Source organism: Hibiscus syriacus, unplaced genomic scaffold (assembly GCF_006381635.1).
Source record: "Hibiscus syriacus cultivar Baekdansim isolate YM2019G1 unplaced genomic scaffold, ASM638163v2 tig00000340_pilon, whole genome shotgun sequence".
NCBI classification, from domain to species: Eukaryota; Viridiplantae; Streptophyta; class Magnoliopsida; order Malvales; family Malvaceae; genus Hibiscus; species Hibiscus syriacus.
Genome location: NW_024061783.1, coordinates 11,810,774 through 11,829,390, shown reverse-complemented (window position 1 = coordinate 11,829,390; position 18,617 = coordinate 11,810,774). Strand labels below are relative to the sequence as shown.

Genomic DNA, 18,617 nt, shown 5'->3' with positions numbered 1-18,617 from the left:
CACACGCCATTAAAAAAGATGACACACATTCGTGTGTCGTGATTGTATTTCATAAATTATTGTTATATATATATATATTGTAGATTGACAAATAATCAAACTAAATCACATTTAATGCATCATAATACTAAATATATGTATCATATTATATATAAGCAATCCATTTTCATACAATATATTCACATTAAGTTACAAACATAATATCCATCACCTATGGCTATTTGAAAACAAAAAACCAAGAATGTTCTCAGATTATCACAAGAAGATACTAACATATTATAAGATCTTAGATGTAACTCCTTTACCTTCTTCTGCAATTTTGAAGTTGCTTCTTCAGAGTCGAGAACTCTTGAAACAGGCTACGAATGAGCATTGGCTTCAACTGAACTAGTAGGAACATCAGATGCACCAGTTGTTCCCGAACCCTTCCCAAAATTATAGCACAAAATCCATTCTACCTGCAGGTTTCTTTGATTTGGATCCAATAAATCTGTTATTTGCTCATTGTATATCTACAAAAGAAAATTGAAAATGAAGTGATAAGGAACAAGAATAGTACAACGCTAAGCAGTCCAATTGTGTCAAAACTAAGAATCAAAATAATTCAATTATGTTTATCAACATGCTTAATTCACAACTTCTAAACGGGAAATATAGTTCAACTCAAATACCCACCTTGGCACATAGAACTCCAATTACAATCCCTATAAGGTGGGAAAGACGGACAACAATGCATAAAGTATGGAAACATGAATTACTCAATCATACTGATTTAGGAAATTAGATTACTAAATTACATACCGATCAGTTGGTAACCAAAGAAGTCACATATAAGTTAAATGTCCTTGGGAATAGACTATTAATAGTAATTTAACTTTGAAATAGGCTTGCGATGCTATATGCATGAAAAATAGAATACAAAAAGGATATCATAAAGGCAAAAACAAGAAATTCATAGATCAGTTAAAAGCATAGCAGCAGAGCCCCAAACAAAGGGAACTAATTAACAACACAAAAAATATTAGGAACAAAAGGCATATTGACAGTGGAACTTACATTTTATTAAAGAACGTTTCCAATAATACTGAGAATTAAGCTTATTGATTACAAATAATAATGCATTAATGCTTACCTTTGGGACAGGAACATCCCATGTTGCCACTGCCTGCAAGTCTAAAAATAAAATTAACAACCAAAAAAATTCAATTCTATAAAACCATTACATTAACTTTCATCATCATGGGTAGTCAAATTACATGCATTTCATCTTTAAGAGAAACGTTAAACTATATGCTTATATTTACCCGTAATTCAGTTGCTCTATACAAGATTGTTTCTCTCAATTCCAGCATCTCATCATCGGTAAACCATAACGGATTCCCAAAAGTGGTGGGAAGTATATAAAGATACCTGAACCAGTCTTTAAATCCACATAAATAATAAATAAAAGAAAACTAAAAGAAAACAATCAAATATGTTAAGTACATACGGTTTCCACGAAGAATTCTTTCGGAGACGTTCCACAGTAAGAAGTCTTTAAATCCGTTGTTCGTTGAACGAGAGGGAATTGAAATGTAAAGGGTTGGAGTAAAATTAAGTTCGGTTTGGTAACGGATAATCCTGAAAAATATTACCTGGAACTGCAAATCAACAATCTTCACATGCTACCACTTTGATATATCTAAGCAGTTTTCGGCTTCACGACAAAGATTTTATTTTGCACATAATATTTTAAACTAATATGCCCTTACCATCTGGGCGTGTACACAAGAAATCAGTGGATCGACCGAGAAGCTCCTACAAAGAAGAAAAAATTACTTGCTTCATATATATGACAATAGTTGGCAGAATCAAAGAAAATGGTAAGTACAAACAAGAAGCACCCATCAACTAATACAAAACAAATATTGACAACCTGCAATAATCCTAAAGATATCTCAGACATTATTTGGAAATAACAGAAAATAAGTAGTACAGGACAAAGAAAGGATAAACAATACAATTGAATATTTATCTTTTTTTCACAATTAAAATATTATATTCCTCAGCATGCAGAAACTCTATGAAATTGCTAGATTGGGTATCAAACTTCTATAATGTGATGGTACCTATCTTGGAACATCATAATATATACAGAAAATAAGTTTAAAAATATTAATAATCCTCTAATATCAATAGACATGAGAACGTTCTGGCACGGTGACATTAAATTTCACCTAAAGATAGCAAGTATAATATTTATGCCTAGGCGGTTTAGGTAAAAACAACACCAACCAGAAAAGGTAACTGTGGATTCACAGAAAGTCAAGATAGATTACCTTATATCTCGATTCTGGATGTGATTTGGACTCAAAGTTTCATCATGCATATCATTTCCATAATCATAACTTGACAACATAGATGACAAATATAGTTGAAAAATGTGACTACCAAGAATTTTAGCAAACATAAAGGCAAGAGTAATTCACTCGAAGAAGACAACCAGGAAAGGGAAGTTCCACCACAAAAAACCGAGCATGATTCATGTATTACCTCAAATGTAATGAACCCACAAAAGGCCTTGAATTCTGTTATGGCCAAAGCCATCTCAGGTTTATGATTAGCATTCTTATAGAGATTTCGTTTCAACTTATGCAATTCTTTGGCCAATTCTTTATTCGAATGTTCCTGTCTTGAAAGGGGTTTTGCCAATGAAAGTACCTATATTAAAGCATATGAAACACATAATCAGTCCGCAACTGCATACGCCATACCAATATTTCCTAAGCTATGAAATCTTGAACGTTTTCGATGGATTCAAAGCTATATATGAGAATGAGGTTATGTTGCTTTCAAATGCAACCTATTCTAATTATATCAGTAGTTTCAGCATAGAAAATGGCTGATTCAACCATCATCCATGCTTCTCTTATCATCCTACTTGTTTTATCGGTAAGTGCAATGAATGTAGAAGCAAAGAGTTATGGTGGCCGTAAGATAATACATAAAATAATGATTGATATGGTTCTAGCCATTACCATTAAAATGAAAAAGAAAACTCATTAACCCAATTCCAAACACATGCACACAAAAATCAAAATTAAATTTCCCAGTAATCAAAGGAAATGAGAGGAAAAAAAAGAAATTCCCAAAAAAAGTAGAGAAATACGTATAAAAGAAAAGAACAAACCTTGAACAGAAAAGAAAGATCAAGCCCCCATTTTTTTAAAACCTTGTGACCAAGCATATTCGGATTCTTCAAAATCCAATCTCTTAAACCCAAATTCCCACCTTCTCCATTATCATCAGCCATAAAACTTGGCTCTGAGTCATGGGTTCCCATCCAAAACTCAGCATATGGCCTATCAGGCTCAATCTCAGACCCGAAATTCAAAGCCAAAAGCCACACCACCTATGCCTCCGTCCCACATCTTCCCCAATCATAGTTTTGAACCTAAGCTCTTAGATGCTTAACCTTCTCGATATTAGCCTTTGCCATTGTTGAACAGAACCCCCAGAAATGAAACAAAGGAAACTAATTTTGAAGAAAAATGAGAAGAGAAGAGAAGAGAAGAGAAAGGGCTACAAGAGAATGCTAATGCGGAAGGGAGGGGGCATTTTTTGCTGGTATTTGAAAAGTTTGAAAGGGTACGTAGAGAGAGGGAAACAGACTGGAAAAAGAGACCGAAAAGAAGTGAAGATGAAAATTATGGGGGGAAAATTAAAAGACGAACTTTAGAGATGACACACAATGAAAAGTGTATTCCGTGTATTTGCTAATTTTTTTAGATTATGACTATTAAATATGACACACATTATTGTAAGTCATAAATCATTAAGATTTTAAGAAACATGACATTTTTTATGACACACATGTTTTGCAAGTCATAAATTAGCGTGTGTGATCGTTCGTGTGTCATTAAAGGTATATTTTCTTATAGTGAGTTTTGTAAACTCTTTGATTGAAATTGTATAAAGTATGCACTTTGATTTAATAAAAGTTAGAATTTTCATTCTTTTTTACAAGTATATGATTTGAAAAGTAATATGACACCTCAAACTTGTATCCGGGTTGGATCCCGGTTGGGGGTGTTACATTTAATGGTATCAGAGCTAAGGTTTGACCGATTCTAGGCTTAAACCGAAGTCAAATGAGTTATTCCGACTGAAAATGGTGTATATGATTGGTTTGAGGAGGACTTGTGCACTAGATTAAAAGAGTTGGTGCTGACTAACAAGGTTATGTGATGGTATGTATATAGAGTTAAACGATTTGAAGAAAATATCAGGATGAGCTAATCAAGTATGGCGTGAATGTATGTATAGTTGTGTATCTAGACCATGAAGATATGATGTAGTTAAAAAGATAAGGATTTGTATATCCAAAGGAAGCTAAATATTGTAGTAGAATATGTGTATTGTAAATTGAATAAGGATTTTATAAGAATAAGATTTTGTGCAATTCACGTGGATTATCAAAGTTATGAAGATGTGATAAAGATTGGTAAATAGAGATAAGTATAAGTGATATGAGAAATAGTATGGGAGCATGAAAGAAAAGATATGATCTATGTTACAAGGAGATCTTGATTTTTGGAAAAATAAATAGATAAAGAAATGAAAAGGATGAAGTTTAAAGGATCAAGTATGACAAGGGTTACATGGAAGTGTAGATTATAAGTTTGATATAGAAGTAAGAAAAGTACGTAAAGTTATATAAAAGATTATTGAGTTTGTAAAGTGTATGTCTTAATCATATATGATAAAGGTTTAAGGTTGTGTTTATTGGTCAAATAGATATAGTCAAAGAGAGATAAGGAATGATTTATAGAAGTTTAAGATATAATCGAATGATTATATTTCTCTTTGAGCAAGTTGACAAGGACCGACGTGTTATTTTGAAATGATAATGGAATAAAGGTTTGGTTATTATGGTAAGGTAATTAGAGATTGATGAAGGAAATTGATTGATTTATGATCTTGAGTGATAAGAATTGATGTTACCGTCGATATGATAAGTGGCATTATATGAATGTATAAAGAATAAAGGTAGTTGAAGAATTGAAGTAATGAAAGCCAAGTTTATTATCGATAACATGAAAGATTAAATTGTGGAGACAACATGAGAATATGAATATGATATGTGTAAATAGTATCTTCATCTATTGGTGCATTGAAAATTCGAGGACAAATTTTCTTAAAGGGGGAGATTTGTAACATCCCAAAAAACCGGGTTAGTGACTAAAATGTATGTTTTGAAAACTGTATGCTCAATTTTGAAAAAATGAAAAGTTTAAGGACTTAATTGGGAATATTTTGTGAAGGAATGTTTAGTAAATATTGAATTAAGTAAGGGTAAATTGGTCTTTTCCAAGGAAGGATTTTTATCTTCTCTTTATAAAGGATATTAAAAACCTGGAAATGGGATAAAGGAAAAGAGAAGTCTGGAATCTGGTTATCTTATTCTCTTCCCGTGAGCTCCATTTTAAAGGTGAGTTATTGGTAAGCTGGTTATTTCTTGATTTTTAAGTTGATTTTTGGTCTTTGGGTGATACAAAAGCTTAAAGGAAGCTTAAGGTGGCTTAAAACTCAAAGATGAATAAGTTATGTAAGATTGAAGGTAAAAAGTGTTTAAGGGAATTATTGAGAAAAAGTTAGTAAATAAGTTTTGAACTGAAATTTGACTTGTTAGGTGCTGAAATAAGAAATTCAAATTGTTAGAACTGAATTTGGAACATGTTGATTAATTGGCATGATTATTGAATTCAAGTGTAATCGTTAGATATAGGATATTAAGATGAGTTAAAGTGAGATAAATTGATTTGAATAAGTGTGGTTAAGTTTAAAGGCATGAAAGAAGAGTAAAATAAGGAATTTAGCTGAGTATGGTCAATTTTCGGGGGTAAAATGAATAAGTTCTGGGTAGGGGGTATCTGTACTGTTCATCCAGTATCGATACTTCCAAAGCAAATGGGTAGAATATGAGCTTGGGGTATCGATACTAAAGGTACAATATCGATACCATAAGAAAAAATTGGATGAACTCTTTAAGAATTATCGATACCTAAATGGTGGTATCGGTACATGTTAAAGGGGTATCAATTCCAAGTGCATAGTATCGATACCATTATTGAGTTATAAAAGAAGAATGTCAAAGTGGTATCGGTACCTAGGGGGTATCGATACCATAAGAGGGTAGTATCGGTACTATAGTAAGAGTATCAATACTATTAAGCTTGAAATGCTAAACTAAGTGGTTCTTTTAGCCCTAAGTTATATGGATTGATTATAAGTGATTTGAATTCTGATATTCATATAGACTATATGAATTATGTAGATATCTAAAGGAAGCAAGTACCGGATGAGTAAACGAGATAGGATCGATCAAGAAAGAGATAAGTATATTATATGATCTGTGTAGATATATGTGTTACATGTTATTGTGTATGTTATATGATCTGTGTGAATCTATTTTAGGGTGGTAAACTATATGATCTAGTATAAATGATCTATATGATTACATGAGAATATGATATAAGTTATATGATATGGACATAAGAAATTATATGAACATATGATATAATCTATGCGATAAAGAATTATATAATATATGTGAACATAAGAGAACAAAGTATAAACTATATAATATGGTATAAGTGATTACAAGAGAAATGTTATGAACTCTATGAGTTTATGTATATACGATGATTTGATTGACTATGTGAATATGTGATAACAAGAGAAAGCGATATAAACTATGAGACTATATGAAAATGTTCCATGAGCTATGTGATAAGAAGCTATGAGATCATATGCCTTTGTGATACGAGTTATAAGAATTGTGATAAATGATAATGCCCATGTATATGTGATATGAGAGCTATTGGTATAGTTGGCATGCTAAGAGTCGAGGGTTCTATGTGGTCATTTGGGACATATAACTGGTCATTCGGGACATATATGTGATATATGTGGTCATTCAGGACATTTCTACGTGGTCATTCGGAATAACTTTATATGCCCCTAGTGGGACCTTATACGAGCTGTGGTGACAACATATGTGCACAACCTCTATGTACTCACATATATTTAGTTCTCACAAGTGTTTCATGGGTAATTAAAAGATATAACATAAATAAAGTGTATGTGTTGTTTTGTGTTTTCTCTGTGAAACATATGATATGATGTGGGTAAGTGTAAGTACAATATTAAATGATAAGAGGAATTCATAAGAATAATATTGATAACTATAAGAAGGTTGAGAATGATAATGATGAGATATGTGTATATATATGTATTTGTTATATGAAATGTTATATGGTTTTGTATGACAAGATTGTATGAAATGTTTATAAATTGTTAGGTAGTTAAGTTTCCATTATATGTTGATATGCCTCACTAAGTCTTCGACTTAGCGTGTGAGTGTTTCACACGTAGGTTCTGAGGAGCAAGAAGAGAAGCAAAGCAATGATAGGCCAGTCAGGTCAGTTTTTCCTTTCCAAAGATCAGATTAGAAAAATATATGAATAGTATGTAGTTTGTTATAAGGAAAGTCGTTGGCATGTAAATAAAAGATTTGAATTGTATTAGATCTGATAAGTTTTGTAAACTCTTTGATTGAAATTGTATAAAGTATGCACTTTGATTTAATAAAAGTTGGAATTTTCATTCTTTTGTACAAGTATATGATTTGAAAAGTCAATGTGACACCTCGGACTCGTATCCGAGTCGGATCCGGGTTGGGGGTGTTACAATGATGGCGATATTCTCCGACATGATTGAAGACTATTTGGAGGTACTTATGGATGACTTTTCTGTTTTTGGACAGGATTTTGATCAATGTCTTTTAAATTTAGCCACTGTATTTAAGCGATGTGAAGAAACCAATTTGGTTTGAATTAGGAGAAATGCCACTTCATGGTAACCGAGGGCATAGTACTGGGGCATCACATTTCTCAATGTGGCAATGAAGTAGACAAGACCAAAGTGTAAGTTATTGAGAAGATGCCTCCTCCCACTAATGTGAAGGCATTAAGGAGTTTTTTAGGAGATGCAATATTTTACCAAAGATTCATCAAGGATTTTTCTCAAATTGTTAAACCCTTGTGCTCATTGCTGGAGCAAAATAAGAAATTGTGGTGGATGCTGAAGTCCTTAAGTTCTTTGAGACCATTAAATTAAAGATGGTTAATGCTCTAATTGTTATAGCTCACTGGAGTTTACCTTTCGAATTAATATGTGATGCTAGTGACTATGCTGTAGGAGTAGTGCTGGGGAAACATAAAGAGAAAATCTTTCATATTATTCATTATGCTAGCCAGATATTAAATGATGCTCAGGTAAATTACACCATAACCGAAAAATAAATGCTTGATGTGGTATTTGCTTTTGACAAATTTCGACCATACTTGGTTGGAACCAAGGTAATTATTTACACTAACCACTCGGCTCTGAAGCATTTATTTGCTTAAAAAGACAATAACCCAAGATTGATCTGATGGGTGTTGATTCTTAAAGAGTTTGCCATTGAAGTTCATGATAAAAGGGGTCTGAAGACCATGTGGCTGACCACTTATCCCAATTGGAATCTGGTAGTGAAGATGGAAAAATACTTATGATTCCATATGATCTCCCGATGAGAGGTTGTTGGCTATCGATGCTTTACCTTGGTATGTGGACATTGTGAACTATTTAGGTAGTGGTATGCTGCCACCAGATCTTAATCATCAAGGTCTAAAGAAGTTCATACGAGATGTTAAAGCTTACTATTGGGAAGAACCTTACCTTTTTAAGTAATGCAATAATCAAATTCTAAGGAGATGTGTTCCCGAGAGTAAGCAGTAAAGCATTTTGCATCATTGGCACAACATACCATATAGAAGACATTTTGGTGGCATGCACACAACAACGAAAGTTCTCTAATGTGGATATTATTAGCCTTCGCTATTCAAGGTTTCTAATGTTTTTGTACGACATTGTGATCACTGCCAAAGAACGGGTAGTATTTTTTGTCGTAATGAAATTTCGATACAACCTATATAGGAGATTGAACTCTTTGATGTTTTGGGGTTATATTTCATAGGACCTTATCCATCTTCTTATTGAAATACTTTTATTCTTGTTGCTGTAGACTATGTGTCTAAGTGGGTTGAAGTTGTAGCATTACCTTCCAGCTATGCTAAAGCTGTTTTGAGATTCATACACGAGAGTATTTTCGTACGCTTTGGCACACCTAGAGCATTCATCAGTGATAAGGGTTCCCAGTTTGTTAGTGGGCAAGTGGCGAATGCTCTGCAATGTTAGGAGTTAAACATCTCATTAACACAACATACCACCCTAAAATAAATGGTCAAGCCTAGGTCTCAAACTGTGAGATAAATAAAATTTTAGAGAAGGTCATAAATCCTTCAAGGAAGGGTTGGTCTTTACGACTTGATAAAGGTTTATGGGCTTATAGGAAAACTTACAAGACTCTTTTTGGTATGTCCCCTTATCTTCTTTTTTATGGCAAAGCTTTCCACTTACCCATGGAACTATATCATAAAGCCATGTGGGCTTTGAACAAGCTGAACTTTGACCTCGATACTGTTGGTGAGCAAAGAATGTTGGACATTAATGAATTAGAAGAACTTTGAAATGATGCATACGAGAGCGCTAGGATTTACAAAGATAAGAGTAAGAAATGACACAACAAACATATTTTACCGCGATAATTGAAGTTATTTATAGGAAAATTGAAGTCTCGATGGTTTGTTCCTTTTGAGATACAAGAAGTCTACCCATATGGTGTAGTTCTTTTGAAGAATTTAGTGGATGAGAGCACATTCAAAGTTAATAGGCAGTGCTTGAAGCATTATTGCAGTCAACAAAGCCCGCACAATGCATCCATTTCACTAAGCAAAATACATTCTCCTTAATTTTTCCCCATATTTTAAAAATTCAATTTTGAAATTAGGTTACTGTTGTTTTTTCATTAACTTTTCAATTTTTTATAGGTATTGTTCCCTCAATGATCGTCACACCGTTTGTCATCACGTACTACTATTACTTCACAACATCTTTTAAATCAGACTTCCATTTCCGTGCTGTATCTACAACATCATCAGGGGAGTATTGTTGTCCCATATCCCATGGTTTATTCTATTTCCAATTATTATTATTATTATTTGCATGCATGGAGGGCATGCACATCTCAGGTTTGGGGGTGTGTTGTTCATTTTTCTTGTTCAAGTTGCATTAGTGTTACTACTTTTAGGATTAAAATATTGTTTTAGTTGCTACTTTAGTTGATGAAATTTCTAAAACTCATTTTGATGAAGTTTGATGAAGAGAAAATTTATATTGTGAAATGTTAAGGGAATGTGTTATATTCTTATTGGAGTTAAGATTCATAAATATTTTTCAACACAATAGGTGTATGATCTCAATACTTAGAGACATTAGAAATAGTTTAACTCTGCAAATCTCACAACATTAGTAAATATTGTAGCAAACATTGAAATTTTAGAATGCTAGAGGTGCCTAAAACTGGCTCTAGTAAAAAAAATAGAAATGAAAAAATAATACAAAAATATGATGATTTTCCAATTTGTTAGAGGTGCCCATCGCTGGCTCTAGCAATGAAATGGAACTACATCAATGCTGAAGGTGCCCAACACTAGCTTCAGCATTAGACAAGAAAATACTAGAGGTGCCTAACATTGGCTCCAGCAATAACTAAAGCTATAAGATGTTGCTACAACATTGAAAGTTTAAATAAATGATTAGGATCAATTTTTTTTTCTAATTTAGCTAAGTATTGATTGGATACACATTTCTTGAACACTACATCACTCTATAGATTTTTATTTTGGTGAGATGAAAATGCATTCCTAATTTGAGATCAGTTAATGATACCACATCTATGGCAGTAATGAAACATTCTGAGAACTGAAAAATGAGTTAAGAATCTAAATTAACTTAGCAGCACTGTTCAACATTGTTTATCATATTTGCATTCTTTGCATTATAATTGCTTGAGGATAAGAAAACGCTTAGGTTTGGGGGTGTGATAACTTTAAAAAAGAATTATTATTTAGAGTATTTTTACTTAGGTTAAGCTTGAACTTTAGCATGTTTAGGATCACATTCAGAATAATTTTAGAATATTTTAGATCATTTGCATATTGAGAGAGATCGTTGATACTTGGGATGATTTTGATGATTTTGCTTTGAATTTGTTACTCTAATGTTGTGACTTTGTATGATGTTATAGGTGTTGTTGCGAACTGATACGAGATAGAATTGCTCAGCCGTTGCTATAGTATTTGACATGTCACCATATAATTAGAGATATTTTAGGAGTGGGTAAGCCTGGGATTTGAATTTTATTTGTTGAAGATAAGGCTAGAATTTGAATTTTAAATAAAAAAGAAATTTAAAAAAGAAGAGAACTTTTCTATTGGTGGAAAGTTTAACCCCATTAGGCTATAAATACACCATTTTCCTCATCTGTTGGAACCCTATTATTGCATAACCTATTTTTTACTTTTTTATTTACCACCTTCCATGGAAGCCTAAACCTACCATAGGAGAGTGCAGCAGCGGCAAAGTGGCGACGCCGTGTAGCAACGACGATCAAGAGGATTCAACTTAATTTTCTATCCTTTTATAAAGATAGGGAAGTGATGGTAGTTTAGTTGAATGTTATTATATTCGGGTTATATTTGGTTCTTAAACATAAGGTGTTTGATTAATTATTTTTTTACTTTGTTTTATGTTTAAACTTTGTTTTATGTGATTCCGTACTTAATGGCTGATTTTAGAGATGAAAATTGTGTATTTTTCATACTATCTTTTTGCAGCTTTGGTGATTGTGAAAAGAAATGTTGGTGTATAGAAATATATGCTGCCCATTATTAAACATTGTTAACTATTTGATTATGTGAATTAATGAAGGTTGATTCTTGTTAATTAAATATTGTTAATCCTTGTGAGACACTGGATACATTGTCTTAAGCATATTCATGGTAGAAATAGCCAAATAACATCTACATCTATTTAATCCTTGATCTGTTACTCTCCTGAATGTTGTAGCACTGCATGATATTTATCATTCTGATTTCATTATCTTGTTATTGACTCTTTCTTCGCTTATTACAATTATTTTTCTTTTATTCTTTTACACAACTCTTCTGTAAACTTTTAGCTCTATGTGGGTTCGACATCCGAAGTTTAACAACTTCCATTTTAACATTTTGATACGATAGTGTATGCTTGACTGTGTTGTAGCATTATTATTATTAGCATCAGCGTTCCCCTTAATGAGTTATGCTCTTCATTTGGCTCATTCTCAAGGAAAATATTATGACCAATTGTGAACGAAGCAAGCGTATGTTAACCCAGCTTGCCCTTCTTGTGGTGCCATTCTTGAGATGGTTCTCCACGTTCTTTGTGACTACATTCAAGCTCGGTAACTTTGGGATTTGGTAGTTCCTCCAACTTTGAACTCATTTTTCTTCATTGAAGATGTTCGCCAATGGATATTGAATAATCTCAAGCCTATAAAACATGTGAATAACGAAAAGCCTTCTTGGTCCTCTTTGTTTATTTTGATTATATGGAAGCTATGGAAGCAAATGAATGAACTTGTTTTTTTTGATGTTATTCAGCCCACTGATCTGATCCTTCGTTGAAGTATTACATGGGCAATTTGTTATGATAATTTTGTACCTATTTCTAGTAGAAGCCATGAGCCACAAATGGTAGATCAATCATGAATTATCCTCATGTAGGTTGGGTGTTTTTGAAAATTGATGGAGAAGTTCTTCATCTATAGGTAGAGGGTCAATTGTTGGTGTTATTCGTGACTCGGATGGAGATTAATTACATATATTCAATAAAAATATTGATATCAGCTTGGTCCTACAAGTTGAGCTTTGGGGAATATATGAAGGTCTTATTATTGCTCGTAATTCTGGTTACTTGAAAATCATTTTTCAATCGGATAACTCTCAGGCAATCAATATGTTAACTGAAAAGAATGTTTGCCAGAGTCATCTCCCACTTGTTCAAGTAATTGATGGGTTAGGTGTGTTTGATTGGGAGCTACGTTTCCAGTGGATACCACGTTGTAAAAATAATATGGTTGATCGTATCGCCAAGTTCGCCTCAATTAATCATTTTGGCGTAGTTCAATACTCTACCCCCTCTTGAAGTCATGGCTCTTCTCTCTTGAGATGCTACAACAACTCTACCGTCTATCACCATTGTGAATTTAGACTAATGTCTTAAACACTCTTTCAATTAAGAAAAATAAAAGGTGAGACCTTCTCAGATTTTCGCCCTACAAGCTTTTGTACAGTTATGTACAAGCTTATTACCAAAATCATTACTCGTCGTCTAAAATATATGATGCATCTCTTACTCAAGCCAAACCAAACTAGTTTTATATTCGATCGATCTATCTCTAACAATATAATTATCAACCAAGAAATCATTCATTATATGCAAAATTAGAAGAGCAAACAAGGTTGGATGGAAATTAAAGTGGATCTTGAAAAAGCTTTTGACAGACTTTGTTGGGATTTCATCTAGGAGTTGTTTTCAGAAGTCTTGTTCCATTCCAGTACTATTGTAACCATCATACATTGTATCATATCTTCTACTATGCATACCTAATGGAATGGTAGTTACTCAACTATTTTTCTACCTAAGTGAGATGTTCTCAAGTGATAACTCTATAAAAAGGCCATATTTAGGGCCTTTTCACTTAAGTTATTGCATGTCTAATAGCTCATATAGGATCATATAGATGAATTTAGGAGCATATAGTTGCATGTGGTGGAAATATATTTTGTCATGGCATTTTATTTTGTAAACAGAGTTGTATTATGGGGAAGGTGTTTTGTTTGATGATGTGTAGAATTTGGGAGCACGAATAAGGAAAGGGAATTACCGTGACATGATGAGACTGCTGATCAGAATACAAATGCTAAATTAGATGGAATTTTGGAAGCGGAAAAGATGAAAAATGATATTTTTAAGAGCAAGATGTCATTGTCTTCACATGCCCTCAACTGTTAGTCACCTATGAGGGAACATCTGCCATCTGGGTCGACTAATCCTGTAGGGACCATGCCCAGCTACAAGCTCCCCAGGAGGGGACCACTGACAACTCTGCTACACGCCCTCACATGAAGGAAACATGTTCAGGGTATCTTAGGAATTTTAACACAAATTCCTAGGTTTATTCCCCCTATAAATAGGAGATGAAGCCACCATAAGAAAAGAGAGTTTACATGCCATTTTGAGATTAATTTTAGAGAGAAAAATTTCTATCATTTTTCTGTCAATCGTTTTTGCCATGCCATTCCTCCATTAACAAGCTAGAGGGAGTGGCGAGCTAGGCGTCTGAAATGAGCTAGCGAGTTGAGGCAGTTCGTGGTGGCGGAGTGGAGCTCTGGCAGTGCATGTCGAAGGCTTTTCCTCATTCCCTTTGTTGTTTGCTTTCATTTATCTTATTTGGGTTGTATGGAACGAATTAATTTCATGCCTTGTTGCTTGGAATATTTGAACCCCACCATGAACGAGTCTTATTTGGTGGGAGTTCCTTATGGATACTTAAGTTTTATTTTAATAGATGGTTGTTTTTGTATGTTGTTATTTGTTTTTCTTATGATGTTTAATGTCTTAAGGATGTAGGAGCTATGAGAGTAGTCATTCCTTAAGAGAATGTTTAGTGTTCCAGAGAAAGACTAAGTATCACATCCTTAGTGTTCGAGAGAAACTAGGGAGGATCCATAAAAACAAAGGGTTCTAGGTAGTAACTAGGCCTAATCCAACCTTATACATAAGGCTAGGATTTCAATCGAGTAAAAGGAGTAGTGCTTGGTCGAGAGGTTAGATGATAGTGCTGACACTGAGTGGTATTACCATGACGTATTCTGTTATCTGAACCAATAGGATCCTTGCACTTGCTAACACCAATAGGTTTTTCTATGGCATCTTGAACATGTTGAGTACCTTGACTAGAGATAGCATAGTGAACCATTAGTAAACTCTATCGGGCAAATAAGGTATAGAAGTAAGACCATCCTGAGAAGTTAGACTTAAGTTTCCTAAGTGACTCCTAGCATTCATTCCCGTAGTAGCTTGTTGTGTGGGGAGTCTAAAGTCATTTTAATCAAATACAGTGTTTACATTTCATTTTTCCTTTAGATTTTCAATTGATTATACAACACTCAATTTAGTTTTGCCACGATATTTCTATCCACTTGCCACGACATCTCCATTTTCTACCATATTACATTACACCATCATTCTACTCCCACCAATATTTATTTTATTTTGCCAAATTATTCTCATTTGTATATACCATTACTAACTAAACTTATAAATTTCCTCCAATCATTTTGGATACGATACTTACTCATCATTGTATTACTTGTTCAATTGTGTATACTTGCACATATTTTCGTGACCATATTTAGTAGTCACAATTCGCAGACAAGCTTTCGGCGCTGTTGTCGGGATTGACAACTGGAAGTTAATTAGTTTTGGCATAGCATTTTTATTTTTATTTTTCATTTTTTTATATATAGTTTTACTTGTTATTTTCCTTATCTTTTTAGGTTTTTCTTGGTGTATGATCATAAGACACTCTGTCGAGCCAATAGAACCAATTGAACTTGAGATTGAGAGGTTGTTTAGGCAAAGAAGACGTGCTCAACGTGCAAACATGTATCAAATTGGAAATCAAGGTATTAGTCATAAGGAAGATCAGAATACCAAGGCCATTTCGAATGCTGGGAATGCAGACAGGCCTCATGTAATTTGTGATCACTTAAATCCTATCCTACACGGCTTAAATAAAGGAATTGTGGCACCCAAGATCCAGGCATCCCATTTTGAGCTCAAACCTATCATGTTCAATATGCTAAATTCCATAGGGAAATTTGGGGGCATGCCAAATGAAGATGCCAAACAACATATTCGTAACTTCTTGAAGGTGTGCGATTCTTTCTGACAACAAGGAGTGCACAAAGATGTATTAAAGTTAATGCTATTTCCATATTCTCTATGTGACCAAGCAAAGGCTTGGTTGAGTGGTGTTCCAGCAGGTTCAATGAAGTATTAGAGTAATCTGTGTAAAAGTTTTTTGTTGTGGTATAATCCACCAAACATGAACACCCAACTGAGGAACGACATCGCTTCTTTTCATTAAGCTGATTACGAATCAATGTATGAATGTTGGGATCAGTAAAAAGGATTGCTTCGTAAATGCTCAAATCATGGTTTTTAAGATTGGAATCAAGTGGTAATGTTTTATAATGGAGTAAATGCGCCCACGAGGATGATGCTAGATGGCTCGAAAAATAGGACATTGCTCGATAAATCACCTGTAGAGGCATTTTTCATTCTGGACATGATTGCCAATAATGATTATCAATTCCCATCTACAAGGCTTGGAATTAGGAGAAAACCACATGGGGCATTCGGGTTAGACACTAAGGATTATGTGTCTACTCAACTTGCTGCTATCATAATATGTTAAAGAATTTGCAAAGACTAAGTGATGTGAAAGAAGTGAAGGCAGCCAATTCAACATGTTTATTATGCCATGACAATCACCATGAGAGCGAGTGCCCGACCAATCATGAGTCCATCAACTATGTAGGAAACTACAATCATGGAAACAACAACCCCTATTCTAACACATATAATCCTGGATGGCGTCAATATCCAAACTTCTCATGGGGAAATCATGGAACCAACAATACTAATAAGCCCGCTAGGCAGCAAAATTTCAATGACTCCCAAGGTTTTTAAACGAATATGTCATGGGATAATTCTAACAAGGAAGTGTCATCTTTATCCAACACAAGTTCTTTGGAGGCCACAATGCAAGATTTTATAGCAACCACGTAGACCATGCAACCTCCATAAAAAACCAAGGAGCTTTGCTTCATAGCCACAACTCATGTTTGAGGGCGTTGAAGGGTCAGGTTGGTCAAATTGTCGCGACGTTGCAAGAGTGGCACTGAAGTCACTAAACCTCATGGCAAGGAGCAATATAGTGTATTCAATCTACGAAGTGGCACCCAAATCAATGTTCAAGACAAGTTTGGGGGAAAACTGAAGAATGATTTACCCCATGTAACCGTACAAGTTGAGCATGAAATGCCAGAAGAAACACAAGTGGAAGAGGATAAGGATGAGGGTTCATATAGTAAAGAAACTGAGGGAGTAAACAAAAATGCCACAAAAAATGTTGTTCCTATCCCTTCATTAAAGGAAGTCAGGCCCCACTTAATTTCCCACAAAGACTGAATAAGCATAATGATGATATTCAATACAAGAAGTTTGTCGAGATTCTGGACTAACTCCACATCAATTTTCCTTTTCTTGAAGTTATAGAACAAATGCAGACATATACTAAATTCCTCAAAGATATTGTCACCATGAAAAGAAAATCTGAGAAATACGAGGTAGTTTTCATGGCAAAAGCGTACTACTCTGCCTTAAGCAAGTTGCCGCCAAAGTGACAAGATCCAGGAAGCTTTATCATTCCATGTTCGATAAAAGAAAATTATGTTGGGAAGGTACTATATGACCTTGGCTCAAGCGTGAACTTAATGCCTAAGTCAATCTCTGTGAAGCTTGGAATAGGAAATGCGAAACCCATATCTATTATCTTGCAACTAGCCGACCTCTCCCATGTTCATCCCAAGGGGCGAGTCGAGGAGGTCATTGTAAAGGTGGACAAATTTGTGTTTCCAGTAGACTTTTTATACTGAATTGCGAGGTTGATGCCACGACATCTATAATCTTAGGGAGACCCTTCCTAGCAACCGGGCATATTCTTATCGATTGTGAGAAGGGTGAGCTTACCATGAGAGTGGTCGACCAATGTGTCATTGTTAATGTTTTTCGTACTCTCAAGTACATGGATAAGTCTAAAGAATGCCAGAGCATTTTCAAAGTGGATTCATTGATAGTAGGAGAAGCTGATCAATTTTACCATAATAATTTCATTTAGTTGGAAAATTATAAGAGGCTTTTGAAGAAGAAAGTGCCGAGGAGCCCAATGAATTTTTTTTGGAGGTGCAACATGCTAGCTACCTCATAGCTATCCCAGGTACACATTTTGAACCTCTTGATTTCGATGAGTTTATTCCTCCTAAGCCCTCAATACAACATGCACCTACCTTAGAGTTAAAGTATTTGCCACAACATCTTAAATATGCTTATATGGATAGTAATGAAACTTTACTTGTTATTATTTCCTCTGCCCTTACTCCTAACCAAGACTGTAGTTTGTTAAGTGTTTTCTCACAGTACAATAAAGCTTTAGGATGGCCTATGGCGGATCTAAAGGGGATAAGTCCCACAATTTGCATGCACAAAATTCTACTAGAAGAACGCCATGACAAATCCATAGAACCATAAAAATATTAAACTCAATCATGAAGAAAGTAGCGATGAAAGAAATCCTCAAATGGCTTGATGTTGGAGTGATTTACCCCATCTCTAATATTTCTTGGGTGATTCCAGTCAATGTCTGCCAAAGAAGGGAGTTACGACTGTAGTGACTAGCGAGGATAATGAGCTATTGCCAACACGCATTGTCTCCGGATGGCGAATATGCATGGACTATT

The 18,617-nt window shown here is 34.3% G+C and overlaps 1 protein-coding gene across 1 annotated transcript; it reads right to left on the bottom strand.

The window, feature by feature from the left end:
- Positions 1-359: 359 nt before the first annotated feature.
- On the bottom strand, positions 360-3,478 carry LOC120199946 (mannose-6-phosphate isomerase-like). Its single transcript, XM_039200912.1, has 7 exons — positions 3,455-3,478; positions 3,212-3,391; positions 2,483-2,700; positions 2,319-2,387; positions 1,305-1,410; positions 1,133-1,165; positions 360-425 (listed from the first exon to the last, which is right to left on the bottom strand). Exons 1-7 carry the CDS (start codon positions 3,476-3,478, stop codon positions 360-362), a joined length of 696 nt encoding a protein of 231 aa, XP_039056843.1.
- Between the last annotated feature and the right edge of the window lie 15,139 nt (positions 3,479-18,617).

Coding starts and splice junctions, on each gene's coding strand:
- LOC120199946 (XM_039200912.1), bottom strand. CDS start 3,478: ATGGCAAAGGCTAATATCGAGAAG. Junction 2,388..2,482: donor GGTGGAACTTCCCTTTCCTG/GTTGTCTTCTTC, acceptor TATGTTGTCAAG/TTATGATTATGGAAATGATA. Junction 426..1,132: donor GGGATGTTCCTGTCCCAAAG/GTAAGCATTAAT, acceptor AATTTTGGGAAG/GGTTCGGGAACAACTGGTGC.